At 28.2% G+C, this 22,430-nt stretch overlaps 1 protein-coding gene and 1 non-coding gene across 2 annotated transcripts; one reads left to right on the top strand and one right to left on the bottom strand.

The window, feature by feature from the left end:
• Nucleotides 1-260: 260 nt before the first annotated feature.
• TRNAA-CGC lies at nt 261-333 on the bottom strand. The gene has a single exon. It is a non-coding gene; the product is annotated as a tRNA-Ala (tRNA).
• Nucleotides 334-7,069: 6,736 nt separating this feature from the next.
• Nucleotides 7,070-7,689, top strand: LOC124921539 (chaperone protein dnaJ 11, chloroplastic-like). The gene has a single exon (XM_047462212.1). It carries the CDS (start codon nt 7,093-7,095, stop codon nt 7,591-7,593), a length of 501 nt encoding a protein of 166 aa, XP_047318168.1. The 5' UTR covers nt 7,070-7,092; the 3' UTR covers nt 7,594-7,689.
• The last annotated feature ends 14,741 nt before the right edge of the window (nt 7,690-22,430 follow it).

Consider the following 22,430-nt stretch of genomic DNA (forward strand, 5'->3'; position numbering starts at 1 on the left):
TTACTACTCACATATAGGTACTAATGCATCAATAAAAATCGAAAACATAATGCATCATCTACAAGTAAATAAGTAATGGAGTATGTTATATCTCTTTAACATCTTCAAAGTTTCTTAAATCTACAATCTTGGACTCGATCCATCGAAGTCGGGTATTGAAATAAAAATTGGTTCACTACTCGCATGTAGGTACTAAATACTAATGCATCAATAAAAATCGAAAACAGGTACTAATGCATCAATAAAAATCGAAAACATAATGGAGATGCGGGGAATCGAACCCCGTGCCTCTCGCATGCGAAGCAAGCGCTCTACCATGTGAGCTACATCCCCATTTATTAATTTTGAATACAAAGTCATATTACTTTCCGACTGAATGATTATTTGATTAAAAGAAAGTTATTTGTAAAAAACATGGAAGAGTGTATTAGCAGTTAGGATGAAGTATTTTTTAACAAAAGTAAATTAAGTACAAACAATTAACCAAAAGACACATATCTAAGCCAAACCAAAGGCCTGTGTTTATATTTATAGTATTGCTTCACTACCAAACTAAAAAGTTGATATCAAACATAATTGATTCACAAAGCTTATGTATCCAATTACAAGGCATCTTCAACTATTAAAATAACAATTATATTATCTTAATTGTCTTCAATCTCCCTTGATGTTTAAGGGGCAGTCTACAAATCTACAAATTGCAACATATTTCCTACCATAGGAGCAAAATCGGCTGTAATTTTAAGACAAATGGACTTATTTATTGTTATGATTAGGTTGTAAGTAAATATACCTAATTAGATCGATGAAAAGTTAATCAAATTTGTCAAAACAACAGTTTTATATTTGTTATTGGTTCAACGACACATAAATGACTGACCAAGTAAGGATGTTTAACTTTAAAAATATCAACAATATAAACATGGAAAGATTTTAGATGTCTCAAGATTAACTCAATAATTTCTCAACTTCAATCTAAGACGTTCTTAAATAGAATTAAATCCGTGACATTTTGTTGTCTTAGTCACAACTTTAACACTTGAGCTACTATAATTGTTATAATTTTTTTCGATATCAAATTTGTTAATGTCACACTTATAACTCATCAAATTAATCAAGTCAATAAAATCATTCTCAATTTAATTAAAATCAAATATCTAACTCCCCTTTAACTGAAGTTATCTAATTATCAGAAATAAAAGTCTGTTTCTCAAACATTTCAATACTATTTTGTAAAATTATGACGCAGACTACTGAATTTAAAGTTTATCACATCAATATTTTCAAAATTCACACAAACAAAAACAATGAAAATTATCGAACGAGGATAAACAACAAAATTGCTTCATTGCGACCATTATATCCGAGTAGAAAAACTATATTTTTTTTTGAATAAATGAGAGTAAAAATACAATTATACATATACAATTCTCTTTTTCAATTAGATGAAAATAAAGTAATGTGTTACCGTTCATCTAGTAATTTCAGCAATCTCAATATAATTGTATGGGAAATTATGTGTAGTGAGGTAGTGAATAGTTATGAAAGTTATATAACCGTTATGGTTTAGACAAGATAAAATCCACAAACCTCTTTATCAATGGAGATGGAAAAAGTTAAAGTTGATATGTACCTTTTGCCACATTCTTCCTTGAATTCTTGATTGTTATCAATTGACAAACCTCTTTTTCTTCTTGAAAACCTTACTTTTGCTGCCCTAAATCCATAAAACTGTATAAATCAGTATTATATCAAACCCTAACCTATCAAACTCTAACCTGTAACGTAATGCTAACATCATATGGTGCCTTGTTTCTTTTTTCATCACTTAGATTTGAGTTGGTATTGTATTTTGTTAATTTGGTTTGACATCTTATTAAGACAAATTATATTTTTATAATCCGAATAATACTTCAAATCTTCGGTGGATCGTTTATTATTCATACCCTCCGATTGTATTAAAGTTGCTTTCTCGAATCTATGTTTGTCACTTTCTTAGCAGCAAATGAGACGAAATAATCGGATGTGAAGTTATTTTCATATTTTCAATAATGAGTTTGTAAACCCCCATGATCTATGCCTCGTTTCATAGCTTAGCACGTGCCAAGAGACACGTGACAATATGGAGGGACTACCGCAAGGAGACTCGAGATTCGATGCATTTCAACATTGGTTTGCGTGCCATACATCTTTTAAAATGAAACATTTAGTTTTTTTTAAAAGATTTTGAAAATATCTGGAGCGGTAAGAAATTAACTATGTAAAAATAATTAATCTTTTGTTCAAATTTTAAATAATTTAGGAGACTAAATAACAATTTAACTTGAATCCGATTTAAATTAATTAAATATAATCAATTTAAAGATTATTTATTTGAAAATCAGAGTTGGCAAGAGATTTTATAAAAATCAATAAAATGATACGTGTACAAACGTATTTATTCCAGAGATTCTGAAAAAAAAGTGGTTTGTTGTCTATTTACGCTCGAGAAAGGGCTATCGCGCTATGTCCTCCGCTCCCGCTTAAGGACGGTTTTCGAATTTTTTCTAAAATAAATAAAGTCTGAATTTTATAAATCCAATTATAACATTCATTATCTTTAATTAGTAGTTTAGGGGTCCTAATTAAGGATAAACTTTAAATAATTGTACAAAATTATTTAAAAAGGGGTGTGTACCTGTTGCGTTGATGTTCAGATTTACATAACCTGAAAATATCATAGGAGAATGTTAGAATTTAAAATAAATTTCAAACAGGTCATTATCCAAAACATTGGTTTAGGAAATATCCCGAAAATATAAAAATATGATTTTCCGACCTTTGAGATTATTTGAAAATGAGTTCGGGTTCTAAAATTATAAAAATAATTTTGGATTTTGAAAAAGGGAACCAAACAGGCCTTAAGACTAGAGCCCTAGGGTCTAGGTTCGGTTTGGACGATTTAGGCTCAACCAGGCTCGGTAAAGACCGGGGTGGTCCGGAACAGGGCTCGGTCACATGGGTCAAGGAAGCTCGGTCCTGGGCTCGGGAGGCTTGGTCCCAAACTCGGGTGGCTCGGTCTTGGGTAAAGTCTATCGATCTAGGTGTTAGGGTTAGGTTTGCTGGTCTTAGGATAAGCGAGGCTTGATCCTAATCATCAGTCATAGGTCTAGGGTTAGGGTTAGTTTTTCCGGTCCTAAGCGAAGTGAGGCTCAGTCCTAATCATCGGTCCTAGGTCTAGGGTTCTCGGTCCTAGGTCAAAGTAAGGTTTGGTCCTAGGTTAGAAATATCGGTAGTAGGCTAAGGGGAAGACTCGGTCCTAAGTCAAAAAAATCGGTCGGGTTCCACGGTCTTAGGCTTAATACAATCGGTCTTAGGGCTCGATCCTTCCTCAAGAACACCGGTCATAGTCCTTAGTCTTAGTTGAAAAACACTGGTCCTGGGTTAGAAAACTCGGTCCTGGGATTCTCGGTCCTGGTGCGTTTTCTCTATCTTGGGATTCTCGGTCCTAAGTGCATTTTCTCGATCCTAACTGAAGAACGTGACCGAGGATCACAGGTCCTAGGCTAAAACCTTATGACCGAGTGCTCTTATTTTGGTCTAAAATTTCAGAAGTTTATAACTTTTGATTGGGATCATGAAATCATGATTCGTAAGCTACAGTAAGTTCATATGATCATGAAAAACAAAAGCCCTAACATAAATCACAATTTTTAAGCCCTTACAAGGATCAATTTTAAAACATCATTTCCAGGTCAAATTTTGGGATTTTTTAAAAAATTAAACCATTTCAAGGTCAAATTTTTGTTTCATTAGCTTTGAAATAATGAATATAGTTGATTTAAACCAAAACAAGAACATCGTAGCATCAATAAAATAGTTTTTGAAGATTGAATCAAAATACAAAATTTTTCAAAAACAAGATTTGATCAAACATGATCAAAGTGATGAAACAGTTACTTGCAATTCATCCTAATATGTTAACAAATATGTATAACAACTAATTGGATAAAAAAATCGGATTAAAAGCAATAACACAGAATTTCAAAAATCCATTTTTCAAGCTTTATATTTAAAATTTTAGTTTGATCGAACATGATCAAAACGTAATTACAGTTGTTTGGGAATTATTCTAACATGTTAATAAACATGTATAGGAACTAATTGAACCAAAAAATTTGGATTAAACTCAAGAACGTGAGATTTTAAAAAAAAAATTAGTTTTCAAGTTTGATTTTCTGAAAATTTTGATTTATGTGGATTTGATCTGATTTCTTTCAACATAAAGCTTATATATGATATATAGAATGATTATAAACAAAGAAATTTCATAATCAAGCTCAAGAACAAGATCAAACCGATCAAACTTAAGAAATCTGAAAATAAAAATTCAAATTTCAAATCACAAATCATGATACAAATGATTTTAAAGCATACCAACAGCTGGAGAACACTCATAGGAGATGTTTGATGCTTTCCCGAAGTTTGGATCGCGATTGAGATCGCCGTAGACAGTTTTCACAGATATTGTTCTTCGCCGGAATTTGGATTCGTCAATTGAAGTTGTAAGGGACTGTGATTGTTTGATATTCTGGTAGTGAAAGGGTGAGGGAGTATTTATACTACCCTAAGGTTGGTCGAGGAGAGGTAATTAAAGTCAAAATTTCCCTCTGATGATCTTATCCCTAAATTTTATCTAACAGCCGATAGTCTTATCCAGAGCAGGATAAGGGTGGAGGATAAGGGCGAAGTGTAAGCGTCGATGAGATGAGCACGTGACTGAAATTTGGAGTGATAATGATGCCCGTAGTGTGCGATGTCCCTTCTGGAAGAATCACGTCAGCAAGGTCGCGATTCCGGCGAGCCCTGCATCCCATCGAAGAAGATGAAGGAAACTATGTTATTTCGAGTGACGGAAAGCCGAGTTCCGTTTGGTTCTGTCTACGGTCAGCCTGGTTGACTAATGGGGTTAGTCTGTCCTGTTAGTTGATCCGGTGTGGGCGGTTGCGCTGGATCCGTTGTAACGGGGGTCTGGGACGTTCTGGGCTGTTGGATGAGATCTGAGCGCTCATCTGATGGTCCAGGATCCTGCTGCAAAGATTTAACAAAATTTATGTTACACGGGATTATTAAATTTTGTTTTTATTTAATAGGTTATTAAAAATCAATTTTTAATCCTTTTTAATCTATTTCTTCTAGAGGTGGGGAAAAAAATACCGATATTAAAGGTATATCGAAAATACCGTAATGTAATATATCGAAAATATCTATTTTTAAGATATATACAAAAAAAGATAAGGTATGATACCGATACCGAATTTATTGGTACGATAAAGGTATGAGATTTTTAAAATTTTGGTATATCGAGATATACCGAAATACCGAAATAATATTTATAAGTTATAATATATATATAATACTTATGAGGAAATAATTAAATAAATTTGATATTAATTTAATTATAGAAATATAATTTTTTTGAATAATATCAAAATATAATTATACTGAAATATTATTCTATATATGTCTATCTACCTTACCGATGAGATTGATTTTTTAAAGTTATATGTTTTTTTAGGTATTAAAGGTATAATACCGATACCGTACTGAAATTAAGGTAAGGTAAATGTATGAATTTTTTGTATACCGAAATTAAGGTATATCAAAATCAAGGTATACCAAAATCAAAGTAAGGTAAAGGTATGCATTTTTTGCATACCGAAATTTTAGGTAAGGTATAAAGTATAGATAAAACATTAAGGTATACCGTACCGACTCACTCCTAATTTCTTCACAAAAAAAATCAAAAAAATAATTATGAAATCATAATAATAATTATGATCATATTTTATATATTTGTGCACTTTTGAAAATTTTTAGGTATTTTATTTAATTGATTTAAGTCATAAATTAAACATAATTCATGATTAAATCACAATTAAATATATTTAACCTCTTCTTTGGTCAAATTTGGGTAAAATAAATACAATATTTTATCGTTAAATTATTTTTGGAATTTTGAAAATTTTTCTTAATTAGGGATTAATTATCATAATAATTAACCCTTAATTAGATTTTAATTCCATCTTTAAGTTATTTTGAATATAAAAAATCCAAAAATATTATTTTAATATTATTAAAAACAATAATATTATTTATCCCACCAAGGTAGCCCAGTGGTAAGAATTAGTTTAAGATATCAAAATGTCAAGAATTCGATTACATCTTGAAACACTTTGAGTTTAAGCAAGGGATAATGGATGTGGGGTGTTATGCTAACTCTCCTTTATTTCAAAAATAAACAATAATATTATTTGAAAATAGGATAGGTCAAATTTTTATACTTACATAGTCATAGAACTTATATTTCATATGAAACCTCTATTACATGTATCATCAAATTATTTATACGAGTTTCTTACCATTTTTGTCATAAATATAAATTGTCAATAATAATTTGACAGGACCTTTTTCGCCAATCGACTAAGGATAATTTTAATTGCCGCTCATAATATTTTATTGAGATTTTTCAGACACTTTTTAATTAATTTATTCAATTTGTTCTACTTCAACCTTTATCTTTTAGGAACTCATATTAATTTGTTTTATACCTTATTATTGGATTTAATTATTGAAAATTTTAATATGGTAAATTATTCATTCAATTAAATATCTAGATCATCAATTGTTATATTAATTTTATATTATTTACTAATTTTTTTTTTATATTTAACTAAATTAGAATTAATTTCTTATAAAAAAAATAAAACTCTAAAATAAGTAACTTATTTAATTTTGCTGACTCGGATAAGAGATAATTCCAAATTCCAGGTGAGCTGATAAGTATCGAAACGTAAGCGCTTCCCCGCAAATATTATTATTATTAACCTAATTAAACTATACATTAATCGGCTGACAGCTCTATTTTCGTAATATAATTGCTAAACAATTAAAAAAATAATAATTTAAAAATCAAACATTTTAACTCAAACAAACGTCAAGTTAACCATGGTTAAGTTAAACCTCTCTCTATAAACACACACCACCATCTCTTCCCAAATTAGATATCACACTCTCCCTCTCTCTCTCTCTCTCTCTCTCTACTTCTTGATCATGGCAACATCCACTTTGTCTTCGTCTCCATTCCTCCTATCATCATCATCATCATCTTCAATAACTCCGATCTCCGGCAACCGGATCTCACTATCTCCGGCGACCTCCGTCAAATTCCGGCCACTAAAAGTAACTGCCTCCACATGTTTTTGCCCTCCAAAAGTGACATCACATCGTAATTCTTCGTTCTACGAGGTTTTAGGAATCCATGTCGGCGCAAGTGGAATGGAAATCAAAGCGGCGTATAGAAAACTGGCGAGGATCTGTCATCCCGACGTTGATCGGAGTGAATCATCTGCCGGAGAGTTTATTAAGATCCATAACGCTTATTCGACTCTGTCCGATCCGGATAAAAGAGCCGATTACGACAGGAAACTTGTTCCTCGTAGCAGATCGAATTACCGGTCGTATTCTTCTTCTCCCGTGATGGCAACGGCGGCTGGTTCCAAATATTCTGGATATGTTTCAAGAAACAATTGGGAAACAGATCAGTGTTGGTGATGAATGATGATCATGATCATCATGTTTTTGTTCTCTTGTTGCTGTTGTATATATTGAGGCAACTTTTTTAGTGTTAATATAACGTTATTATTAGCTCTTCAATCTTATTATTCTCTTTCACAAAATAAAAATGATAAAATATTAATAATACAAATTTAATATAAAAAAAGAATTCAACGCGATCATAATCAATTCTCCACCGGATATATTTTCTTGCCTCATCTGGAAAATTGGGAATTAAAGATATAATATTGCTCTCTTAAATTTAACACATTTTCGGATATAATTGAATCATTAAGCTGATTCTTAAGACTAAATTATTTTAGTGGGGTTGGATAGATAATAAGAAAATTATTTTTCTGAAAGAAATAGATTATTCAAAAACAATAATTAAATGATATTGAGCTTCATTTTCATATTCCTCTGACACACCTTGAATAATGATATTGTGGATTTTGTTTTGGAAGACTAGAGTTTCTTCCATTATCCGGACTTTTCATTTTTTTTTATTTTTGTCTTTTTGTGTCTGTAGTCTTTCTTATTTTTGTTGATTTTCTCATTTGTTTTATTCATCGGTTATATCATTTTGCTTCAAACAACTGTATACAACATTTTAATAATTTATTTACTAGGATTTATTTAAAAAAATTATTTTATTTAAAAAATATTGATAAATGGTGATTGAGGAGGTGATTTTTTTTTTATAAACAAATTTAAAAGGTATATATTAATAAATAATGATATTTAAAAAAAAAATTGAAAGAATTTTTATATTTTGTTAATAAATTAGATTATATAATTAATAATAAAAATAATTAAATAATATTTAATTAGGATTGAGTTTTAAAATAACTCAAATAAATTAATTTTTTATATATATATACACTAAGGTAGCTCAGTGGTAAAAGTCGGCTTAAAAGATAAAAAAGTCATGAATTCGATTTATTTAGAAGCATTTTGAGTTTAAAAGAGGATCATGACGGTAGGATATCATGTTAGTTCTCTTTCATTCAAAAATATATATATATATATATATATATATATATATATATATATATTTATATACTCTTTTTATGTTTTTAATATTTATATATACACATAACCTACTAAATAGTAAATGTTCTTATTAGATTATCACCAAAAAAAACTCCTTACGGTCATTCCTTTCTATCCTAATAGCTTAAAAATTATATATATATATATATATATATATATACCCATTTCAATATAGAAATTCCTGTTCCAATAAACGAATATAGATTAGCTCAAAGACTTTTTTTATTCTTCCCTCTTCTCTTATTTAATTATTATAATATATATATATATATATATATATATATATATATATATATAAAAATCTACACTACATTTCAAATGATGCACCGATAACAATTTCAAATGATGCACCGATAACGGATAAAAAGACTTAAAAATCCCTCAAGAAAGCGGTTAATTTGATATTACATGTATAGACACTACTTGTATCTCACTCATAAAGTGACACCTATACACAAAAGTAAAACACCACCTCTCTCATTTATAGGGGTGAGCATAATATGGGTTTACCCAAACCCAACCCTAACCCAAACCCAAAATATTAATTTGGGTTGGTTAATATGGGTTGGGTTGAGTATGGGTTGGGTTGAGTATGGGTTGAATTTAATTTGGGTTGGGTTAGGGTTACCCAAATTACCCAAATTATATAAATTTAGTTTAATTCTATATTATTAATCCAATATAAACTAATCATCTTCCAACTTTAAGTCGAACACATTTTTGACATGTTTAACATATTTTTCATACGTTTAACACGTTTTCCACACATCTAACACGTTTTTAATATTTTTAACACGTTTCACTTATAACATGTTTTTCACACGTTTAACACGTTTTTCACACGTTTAACACGTTTTTCACACATTTAACACGTTTTCACATTTTTGACACGTTTAACACGTTTTCACGTTTAACACATTTTTGACATGTTTAACATATTTTCACACTAATAACACGTTTTCATGTTTTTGTCACGTTGAACACGTTTTTTACATGTTTAATACGTTTAACGCGTTTTTGACAAGTTTAACACGTTTTTTTACGTTTTTGGCACGTTTAACACGTTTTTAACATATGCAACACTTTAACATGTTTTTGATAAGTTTAACACGATTTTCACGTTTTTGGCACGTTTAACACGTTTTAAACATATTTAACACGTTTTTGATAAGTTTAACACGTTTTGGCACGTTTAACATGTTTTTGACATTTTAACACGTTTTTGATATGTTTAACACGTTTTCACACATTTAATACGTTTTTAATATTTTTATCACGTTTTCACACGTTTAACATATTTTTACGTTTTTGGCACGTTTAACAACTTTTTCACATGTTTAACACGTTTTCATACTAACAACACGTTTTTGTCACGTTTAACACGTTTTTGACATTTTAATACGTTTAACGCGTTTTTGACAAATTAAACACGATTTTTTTACGTTTTTGGCACGTTTAGCACGTTTTTAACATAACTAACACGTTAACACATTTTTGATAAGTTTAACACGGTTTTCACGTTTTTGGCACGTTTAACACGTTTTTAACATTTTAACACGTTTTGATATGTTTAACACGTTTTCACACGTTTAACACGTGTTTCACACATTTAATATGTTTTTCACGTTTTTGGCATGTTAAACACGTTTTTGACATATTTGACACGTTTTTCACACATTAACACGTTTTTCACATTTTGGTACGTTTAATACGTTTTTGACATGTTTAACATGTTTTTCACATTCTTAACACGTTTAACGTGTTTGTAAAATGTTTAATACGTTTGTAACATGTTTAACACGTTTTTCATGTTTTTGGCACGTTTAACACGTTTTTGACATTTTAACACGTTTTACACATTTAACATCTTTTTGACACGTTTAACATATTTTTTGCACGTTAACACGTTTTGATAAGTTTTAACACGTTTTTGACACGTTTAACAAGTTTTTCACATTTTTGACACGTTTAATACGTTTTCACACATTTGATGTGAAAACGTATTAAACGTGTCAAAAATGTGAAAAACATGTTAAACGTGTCAAAAACGTGTTAAACGTATCAAAATATGCCAAAAACGAGGAAAACGTGTTAAACGTGCCAAAAACGTGGAATATGTGTCAAAACGTGTTAAACGTGTCAAAAACGTGAAAAACGTGTGAAAACATGTTAAATATGTTACAAACGTGTTAAACATGTTACAAACGTGTTAAACGTGTTAATAATGTGAAAAACGTGTTAAACGTGTTAATAATGTGAAAAACGTGAAAAATATGTCAAAACGTGCCAAAACGTGAAAAATGTGTTAAATGTGTCGTAATCGTGTAAAATGTGTCAAACGTGTTAAAAACGTGTTAAACATGTCAAAACATGAAAATAGTGTTCAACGTGTCAAATGTGTTAAACGTGTTGAATGTGTGAAAAACGTATTAAACGTGTCGAAAACGTATTAAATGTGTCGAAAACGTGAAAAACATGTCAAAACGTGTTAAACATCTCAAAACGTGGAAAACGTGTTAAACGTGTCAAAACGTGTCAAAACGTGTTAAACGTGTCCAAATGTGTTAAACGTGCCAAAAATGTGAAAAACGTATTAAACGTTTCGAAAACGTGTTAAACGTGTCAGAACGTGTAAAAAACGTGGAAAACGTGTTAAACGTGTCAAAACGTGCCAAAAACGTGAAAAACATGTGAAATGTGTCAAAAATGTGAAAAATATATTAAACGTGTTAAACGTGCCAAAAATGTGTCAAAATGTGTTAAACGTGTCGAAAACGTGAAAAAACGTGTCAAAAACGTGTCAAACGTGTCAAAAACGTGTTAAATGTGTTAAAAACGTGTTAAACATGCCAAAAACATGAAAAACGTGTTCAATGTGTCAAAAATGTGTTAAACGTGCCAAAAATGTGTTAAACGTGTGAAAAACGTGTTAAACGTGTGAAAAACGTATTAAAAATGTCAAAAACGTGAAAATGCGTTAAACGAATAAAAATGTGTTAAATGAGTCAAATACATGTTAAATAAAAAAATAAAAAAAAAATAATTTGGGTTACCCAACCCATACTCAACCCAACCCATACCCAACCCATATTAGTAAATAATATGGGTTGAATTATGGGTTGGGTAAATTTAATTTGGGTTGAATATGGGTTGGGTAATACGGGTTGGGTTTACCCGTTTGCTCACCCCTACTCATTTATTAATTTTTTTTATCTTTGTACATGTTGCACTATCTTAATGGATACTTGCACTACCAGTACACGTATTATCGAACTAACTCAAGAAAGCCGCCTTAGAGAAAAGATTCAAAAATCATCAATACTAAGACTTATATTTGAGTAAAACTAAATAAATCAAAACTCATATTCATTTAAATCGTATAGGATTATCTAGATTAAAAAAATTAAATTTTATTTTTATTAAAATTGTTTTGATTTAAATAATGATTATGATTGTGGAGTACAAATTAATTATCCAAAAATAAATCAAAGTAAAAAAAATCATATGACATTAAAATTTTCTATTATTTAAAATCAATTTTGGAAACAAAAGATTTTATAATAGAGTTGTCTTATGATATCTTTTCATAGTTAATAAAGGTCTTCAGACTTTATTAGTTTAACATAAACTTGACATTTAATACATTTTAAAATATTTATATCAACTTAATTGATTAAAATGAACTCACATTTAACATAAAAAAGAGTTGAAAATGTCTAAGAAAGGATGCGAAAAGGATATGATCACATCATGAATTTATCTTATCTTTAAGCAAAGAAAGAAACATTAATAATGATGATTAATGACATATGACCAACCACAATTAGTAGACCTTTCACTAATATAACATTCAATGTTACGGTATCCTTCAAATATATCATTCTTTAGTTCGAATACACTGCACAAAAGTAATTTGATAAACTCGTCATTACTAAATATTAAAAAAAAACTATTGAAATTGTTATGTAATACAATTGAAGTAAAATGGGTGGTAATTGATATACTTCAGTTGAAACTTGGGAAGCATTCACTAATTTGTGCAAAAAAAATTAATTAATTAAATAAAAAAGTTCGACCAAATAATCTTTAGTGAATATGAATAGAATGGAATACATTTATTAACATGACTTAGTCGAATTATTAGTTATAAAGTTGACATAAATAAGAAGTGGATCACCATGATCATTTGCATGTGACATTATGGATCTAATAATGAAACTTAGAACTAAATAACTATTTTCTTTTCTATTCTCTTTTATAATATAATCATGTTTTATACAAAATAGACATGAATATTGTATAATTAAGGTAGAAGTTTTTATGTGGGTTAAGGTTAAGTTATAGGGTAATTCAATTAATAAAAGTTTTGCATGTATTACCCTAGATATAAAACTGTCTAAAATTAATACACTAGGACTATTCAAAGTGATAATAATTTTATTTAAAATATTAAAACTTTTAAATTCAATTCTCATTAAATGAAAATGCGTCCGTGATATTTTCCTAAAATTTAAAAAAAATACTTTTCTCAAATTTTATTTTAAAAAAGGTAAATTTTCATCCCCTCTCTTTAGAAAATAAAATAAATAATTATCTTCTCTATTATTTTAAATAACTAACAAATAATTTCATTTCATTATCCCAACTGTCATTTTCACTCATCACTGATTGTTATGGGCCTCCCCGACCTATATCTTGATAGACAACTTATTTATATTATTTATATCTAAGACTAGTAAAAGATACTATTTAATTAATAACTTTTAGTTTTTTTCTTCTTTTAATCTAGAAGGAATATTGTAGACCATCCAACATTATTACCTATTAACAAGTAGTGGACCAGCCAAATGGCCTGTCGACAAGAGTACCTTATACTTATATTTATATATATATATATATATATATATATATATATATATATATTTATAGTGATTTTAGTTTATAAATAGTAGGACTATTGTTGAGTTTTGCTCATATTTTAATTTAGTGACATATGAGATAAATCGAGAGAATGATATGTATCACCTTGTTAACTCTGACAAATTATAAAAGCGTGAGTAGAAAGAGAAAAAAATATTTTTTTTTCAGCTAATAAGATAGCATCATGTTATTTTCTCGCTCATCTTTTTTTTCAAATTTCATCTCCATATCATTTCTCTATTTTTTAGAATTTATATATTTTAATGAGTTTTAAACGTTAAACGTGTTTAGGAGCAGTAGTTTTGTTTTTATAGTTTTGGTTGTACTCTTATAAATAGAGACATTGTAACCTAAGTTATTTAACCATTATTTCATAAAAAAAATTATAGAATGGATGACTCCCGATGATGTAAGTATTTGTTGGTCGAATCGTATTATATCTTGTGTTCTTTAATTTTCTTTACTCATCCTTATCTTTTTTTTATCGTGTGTTTAAATTAATTTTTTTCTAAACAGTTTATCGTATAAGATCAATTAATAAGATATACTTTAAATTGTTTTAATCCAGAAAGAGTATTATCGACAAGTCAAAACGCGATATTGTATAGTAGTGTTAAACGTCAAAACATATTCACAATGCACATATATGTCATGAAATTTGAGCTTCATATAAACCTCAATATTATTGAGAACCTGTTAGAGTAATTAAGACTTAATTTTCTTTGATTGTGTTATATCCGTGTACGATAACTCGTCCAATAATTGTATTATTTTTAGTTTGAATAATTTGGATGTTTTAACGCGTTTAATGCGATGCGAAACAATGTAGTTTAAATGATCGGGATGTTTTAAAATATTTTATGCGCCATCCTGCGGTTAGTTTGAATGAAATTATTTAATTTAATTTTGAAAAACTAAGCCAGTTTTAAATCAAACAATTTTCTTATTTATTTTAATAACTCCATTTTCATCACTAATTGCTGTGGGCCGTGTAATTACTTATATAATCGAAAATTAATTTCTTCTGTCTCCTGCCATTCAAAAACAGCTAATAAATAAAATGATAAAAATTGATTTTCTTTTTTTAAAGTGATATGATTAAAGTCACATAGTCTTACTTCAACAATTAAATGAAATATTTTAAGAAGAAGTGTCAATAATAGGATCTAGAATATTCAAATTGGAACATTCAATCAACTCAGATATTTATATCATAGAACAATATTAACTCCATAAGTAGGTTTAAATGTAATGACCATTGTGTAAGAAATAAAAAAATTAAGTTTTATTCTTCTCAAAATTTTATATAAAATAATAATAACATAGAACAAGAGAATAGAACAAGGGAAGAAGATTTTAAAAAAAGAGTAGGAGAGAAAAAAAGAAAGAAAAAAAGTGCAATTATGACATGAAAATTGAAAGAAAAAAAAAAGAATTTTATTTGAAAACACTTTTTATTAAATAATAACATAAAAAGTTAGAGAGAAATAAAAATAATATTAAAAAATATAATTAAACAGGAAATTTCATAAAAAGAAATGACAATTTAAAAAAAAAAATATTTGGAGTTAGAGGTGAAATTGGATTTTTATTAAATTTATTAATATATATAATAATTAAGGTATAAATTTATTAATATATATAATAATTAAGGTATAAATTTATATGTTTTGAATTTAAAAATACGAAGAATGTCAATTTTATTTATAAAGTTGAAAGGAGGTGTCAAATTTATTTACAAAATTGTATAATTCTATTTATGTATATAAACTTATCTCAAAATTATTTAACATAACGGAATGTCTCAAACGGAGTTAAGTTTTTATCCACGTAGATATTTATTTTATATTTTGTTTTATCTTTTTTTTTCATTTTAAATAGACTTTTTCTTTATATTTAATACATAAAAATAAAAAGTAAATAAATAAAAATTCCCTTCTCTCTCATCCTTCATCGATCCATTTTCTTCTATTCCAAATCTCAATCTCCAAAATCTCACTCACCATTTCTCATACTTACTTTGTTCGTTTCTCTCCGAATTTCATTATATGTTCTTCTCAATTGATGTCAAAACAATATGTTATATATTAAATGCGAAACATCAAGACTAAAAATTCTGGATTTTGTTTGAATAACTTGTCTGCAATTTCTAATTTCGCTAGACAGATTAGAACAATGAGTTTTTTTAGCGGTTAAATGTGATATGTCAAATGTGATGGATAGAATTTTGAAAAATGAAATTGAGATTCTAAAAACGGTTATTGAGATTCTAGCTTTGATTATAATCGAAGTTGGAGTTGATAAGTTAAATGTGATATGTCACTTGTTTGTCCTTGTTTCTGATTGTTCTTCGTAAAGGAAAAACTAGTTCTAAGATCGCTTCAGCTAGGGTTTTAAAATTCATTTAGTCAGATCCTCAATCACAGAGTTCAATCGCAAATAAACGAGTTTTATTACAAATATTATACTGTTTAATCGAAACTGATCCATCCGATAATCAAATCACAAAACAAGCTTGTTGAGTTAAAAAAATGAATAGCAAAAACAGTCTGCGACATTCTCTGGAGGAGATTGAGATTCGTTTGTTGAGTTCTTGAATGTGATTGAATTGGTTGCGGTGGCGTCTACTAGTGAAAGAGAGGGGATGAAGATGATGGTGGACTACGGTGAGAAATTTTTATATATTAAATAGAAAGTGAAGGTCTGTTTGAAATGTAAAAAATAGATTAAAAATATACATAAAATAAATATCCACGTGGATAAAAACTTAACGCCGTTTGAGATATTCCGTTATGTTAAATAATTTTGACACATTTTGACAAGTTTATATACATAAATAGAGTTTACTACTTTGTAAATAAATTTGACACCTCCTTCTAACTTTATAAATAATATTGATATTTTTTCCATTTAAAAATTAGCATCACATTTCCTTAATTAAAATGCATTTTAAGTATAAATAAAAGCAATGACCTTTGGTCTTTTAATTACTTATTATTTTATTTAAATTAATATTTGAAATTTAATACTTGACAAGAAAATATTTAAAAATAAATTTAAAGATTTGTTAAAAACCCAAATTAAGCTATAATTGTTTCAAAACAGTTGAACTTGATTTTGAATTAATAGTTTAAAACATTAAGTCCTGATATGGATTCAAATAAACTTAAGGTCCCTTTGTAATATCTTGTGATACTTTAAATCTTTTTAATATTTTAAGTTGCATATTCTATATAGAATATGGGTTGTCATCACTGGGTTCCAAATTTTGGATTATCCCAGGGTAGAAAAAAGTCTATATATTTTTGTTGTCTTAGGTATAGTTTAAAAAAATTATATAAAAAAAATATTTTTGATAATATTTGAACCCATAATAATATAAAATTTCTATGTTTTTATCACTAAATTACTACATTTTATGTTTAAAAATATAATAAATTTAACTAAATACCTTAATATTTTTAATAAGTGGGCATTGGGGAGGGCTTTCGTAGCCCAAAGGCTTGTCAGACTTATTCCAGAACCGACACTGATTGTTGTCATTATCATTAACTGTTGATGATATTTTGTTCTGAAAATTGGAGTGGTGCAGAAAATAGAATATATACATATATATTTTAATAAGGAGTTAATTCTTATCTATATATATATATCTAATGACGCTTAATTTTTAAAGTGTCTAGATTGCCAGGTCGAGAGTTGTGGTTAATTTAGATATATATGTGAGAGTAAATGGATATTTGGGTCGGATTGTGGGTTGACCCGCCTAAAAATTTAAAACGGTTAAAAATAAAATTAAAAATGCTATAGGTATGGTTCAAACTTACAACCTAACAAAACAAGTACAACCTTTTAACCAACTATGCTAATAACTATTTATATTTTAAATTCAACACCAAATTTGATGAACGCGAGACATTTTAACAATATAAGTTCAACTTTTTAACTAACTAATATATATATATATATATATATATATATATATATATATATATATATATATATATATATATATATATATATATATATAATGATGCTTAATTTTTAAAATGTCCGGATTGCCGGGTCGAGAGCTGTGGTTAATTTGGATATATATGTGAGAGTAAATGTATATTTGGGTCGGATTGTGGGTTGACCCGCCCATAAACTTAAAACGGTTAAAAATAAAATTAAAAATGCTATAGGTATGGTTCGAACTTGCAACCTAACAAAACAAATACAACCTTTTAACCAACTAGGCTAATAACACTTTATATTTTAAATTCAACACCAAATTTGATGAACGCGAGACATTTTAACAATATAAGTTCAACTTTTTAACTAACTAATATATATATATATATATATATCCAATGATGCTTAATTTTAAAAGTGTCCGGATTGCCGGGTCGAGAGCTATGGTTAATTTGAATATATGTGAGAGTAAATAAATATTTGAGTCGGATTGTGGGTTGACCCGTCCATAAATATTTTTATTAGTAATTTTTTTCACGATTTTTTATATTATTACTAATGTAATTGCACGGGATACATGCTAGTTCATTTAAAGAGGGATTATATATACAAAATTAATTTATAAATAATATAATATAACATATATACAATCAAAATGATTAAATAATAATCTTGATGTTAAATAATATATCAAATTTATAAAAATTAAAATTACAATAGAGATTATCCAACAATTTTACATTTTTTAGGGTGACTCTAAAGACAAACTCGTTTAAGTTATATAAGAATGAACGAGAAGTAGAGTTAAGTCAAAAATTAACTAAACGGTGTTAGAAGAATCTCTACCAAATATTTCGTGCGGTAGTAAGAATTATCTTTTGGCGGTGGTCTGGTAAACAATGTCGAAAAATGTTTTGTCAAGTGATAACTGATCATCGACATATATCAAAATAATGAGAAACCAATAAAAAGAAGAAGTGAGAATACATGAAAGAGGTCCTCCAAATGGAAGATCAGTTCAAATAACTCATTATTGAACAAATGAGAAATAACTCCAGATTGACGCCGTTATCTTATTATCTATGTGACATTATTTATAAAAAAATACACGTCAATAATTTAATGACATGTCACTTTTTTAAACTAGTGAATATTGTAGACACTCATTTTCACTCCTCAATTTTATAGTTTATTTTTTTAATAAATTTCGAGCCTATTGTTATTCAAAATTAATATACAGGTTCATTGCACAAATTATTATATAAGCAATTATTTTTTAAGAAAATTGAGATTTCAAAAATGATTGATTTCAAATTTTAAATAAGTTAAAATTGATAATTAATTTAAGTTAAAACAATTTGAACTATTATTATACTTAATATATTTAAGGTATTTTTAATTATGATTAATTTGAAATTATCTTAAGTAAAAAAAAAAACATTTTATTTTATAATTCTTTAGTTTTTTAGTTAGTTTAGAAATTAGATTAATCAGATAATTGTAATTCTTTAGAAATAAAATTAAGCATTACATGATATAAGACTTGGTCTTCTTCTTTTATTTTATTTTTTAAAGTAGTTAAATTAGTTTGTTAGATGGTAATTAAGAGTTAGATGTTTGATTTTACCATTAATTTCTTAATTAGTTTTTTTTTTTTCCATTTTTGTAGGAGTTCTTGAAAATTGAGGGGTTGGAGAATCCGACCAAGGACGATCGGAGGTCCGACCGATGGTCGGACCGAGGAAATCAAGAAGTGTCATTTCGAATCAAAGATCCATTTCAAGAAAATTCAATTTCAAAAATCAAGAAAGGTCAATTTCAATGCCAAATCAAAGTTATTGCATGGATCCAACCAAGTGACCCAATTGGTGATCCGATCAAATCATCTTCTAACCTTGTTTGATCTTGCTTATATTTGGACTAATTATGTATAAACTGTTTTTAAATATTGTCTAATATGTTAAATGAATCAAGATAAACCAAAATCAAATCAAATTAAAAGATCTTGACCGAAGATAAAATAAAAAAAATTCAAAACTGACCCTAAAAGGGTCTTTTCTTTGCATGATTGGTCATCTTCTTTCAATCAACTTTAATTTTGTGATTTTCTTGCACTCAATGTAAATAAATATAATTTTTAATATTTAATCCTAAAAGTTTCTTGTTTTGAAATAGATAAAACCCTCTTGACCGAGAATGTTTAAAAAGAAAAAAAAACGACCCTAAATATTTTTTTAGAACACTGTGTTCCGCTACTCCTATGGAGTGCGACTAATCACCACGGGTTAAGCACATAACTCACAAATATACTTAACAATTTAATCAGACACAGAACTTGCCGCCTGAAGAGCTTGAACCCAGGACTTCAGGCAGGCTGGTGATATTCAGCTCTTTTTGCCACTAGACTAGAAGATAGGATGATCCTAAATGAGTTTATTCTTCGCCTCTTGGTCATTTTCTTCAAGATGGGTGTTAGTTTATATTTTTTCTGCACAAATTGTGATTATTTTGTTTCCTAAACATTTGAGCCTAATAATATTGGAGTTTAGGAATAAAAAACTATTTTGATTGTAAATTACGTAAAAGAGACCAAAACCGACCCTAAAAAGGTCTTCTTTGCATTTTCGGTCATATTTGATTTAATCTTTTGGTTTTTCTTGTACAAATCATAAGTATAGTGTATATTTAACATTTTATCCCAAGAAAAATTGGTTTAGGGAGTCATCCTGGCTACCTTTTGGATTAAAAGTAGGAAAATCAGTCACTTGACCGAAAAATCAAGCCAAGCAACCGATTACTGAACAAATCGATTTGATAAAATCTGTAGCTGGAGATTGAGAGTGAAAGAGATGACAAGAATGGAGAAATTGAGAAAGTAAAAATAACCAGATCAAGGAATTTCTCATTATTCAGTCATTATTTATATTGTCTCAATTACAAAATGAGTATTAAACTATTATCTATAGTCTAAATAAGTCCTTAGACTTATATTCGTTATAATGTTGGAATGAAAGCTAATTAATCTAACTAATCAATACTAAAATAACTAATACAATTAATTAATTGCCTTAACAAATATTTGACAGTTAATTAAGTCCCTAACAAATTTACTCAAATCATAACAACTTTGTTAAACAATATTTAGAAATAAAATAACTTATTATTTTATTTTTTTACTCCCCCCTCAAGATGGAAGTCTTTGAGCTTTAGATTAAGCCTTAAATCTTGAAATTGTCTAACATGAAGAGCTTTGATAAATATATCTGCATTTTGAACATTAGAAGCAACATATGTTAGAGTAATAAAACTATCTTTGTATTTGTTTCTTACGAAATGACAGTCAATATCGATGTGTTTCGTTCTCTCATGAAACACTGGATTTTACGTAATATGCATCGCTACTTTATTGTCACAATACAAAACAATAGGCAGATTAACTTTGATTTGAAAATGAGCAAGTAAATAAGTCAGCCTTTATAAATCACATACTGTGACAACCATAGATCTATATTCAGCTTCAGCTGATGATCTAGATATAGTTTGCTATTTTTTTTTTGTTTTCCATGCTACTAGAGCATTGACAATATAAATACAATAACCTGTAAGTGATTTATTAGTATCATAACAAGAAGCCCAATCACTATAAGAATATACTGAAATAACAAAATCGTTCTTAAATGCTTAAAAAATGCCTAAGGATGGTGTTCCTTTAAAATATTTGACAGCAACCTCAAAATGTGATTTATAAGGTTTATTAATATATTGACTTAATTGTTGTACTACATATGCAATATCTGACCTAGTGAAATTCAAATATAGTAAATGACCAATTAATCTTCTATACTTTTAAACGTCACAAATATAGTAAACGACCAATATAGTATCATTCACTAGTTCTTGAACCAATTTGGTATCTCTAGTCATAGGGATAGATGATGGTTTAACAGTAATCAAGGACATATCAAAAACAATGTCAAGAATATATTTTCGCTGGTTAACATAAATTCCATCATCAGTTTGTATAATTTCAAGACCTAAGAAAAACTTAGCTTTACCCAAATCTTTAATAGGAAATTTGGTATTAATCATATTTTTTATTTCATCAATTTGCTCTATTGAATTTCCTACTAATAGGATATCATCAACATAAATAAGCAAACAAACAATATTAGATCCATCATTTTTTATGAATAAACAATGGTCATTCTCAGATTTTTTAAAACCACTATCAGTAAGGATGTTACAAATTTGAAAATACCATTGTCTAGACGATTGTTTCAAGCCATATATGCTTTTGTTTAATTTACACACTTATTTTGGTAGTGTTCCTTTTAAACCTTATGGAACTTTCATATATAAATCTTCTTCAAATAAGTCATGCAATAAAGCATTATTTACATTTATTTGATGTAAATGCCATTTCTTAGCAGCTGTTAAAGCAAGAAGTAGTCGAATAGTCGAATTTTTAGCTACATGGACATATACCTCATGAAAATCAATTCCATCTTTTTGGTTATACCCTTTTGCAACTAGTCTGGCTTTACATTTATCAATACTTCCATCAGCATTTAATTTTGTTTTAAAAATCCATCTACAACCTATTGTTTTCTTTCCTTTAGGAAGTTATGTTATAACCCAAGTATTATTTTTATGAAGAGCAGTAAGTTCATCATCCATAGCTTTAATCCAATCTGGATTTAAAATTACCTGTTTGTATGAAGTTGGTTCAACAAACTGATTAATGTTGCCCAAGAATTCAATATATTCTTCATTGTTGCAAGTTGATACAAATGGAAATGATGGTGGTAAATAACTTTATTTTTTATTTACATTTGTCTCAACTTGACTTACAACATAATCCTTCATCCAAACAGGTTGTTTTTATAAATCTTGAACTTTTTCGAGTC

Source organism: Impatiens glandulifera, chromosome 1 (assembly GCF_907164915.1).
Source record: "Impatiens glandulifera chromosome 1, dImpGla2.1, whole genome shotgun sequence".
In the NCBI taxonomy this organism is placed as follows: Eukaryota; Viridiplantae; Streptophyta; class Magnoliopsida; order Ericales; family Balsaminaceae; genus Impatiens; species Impatiens glandulifera.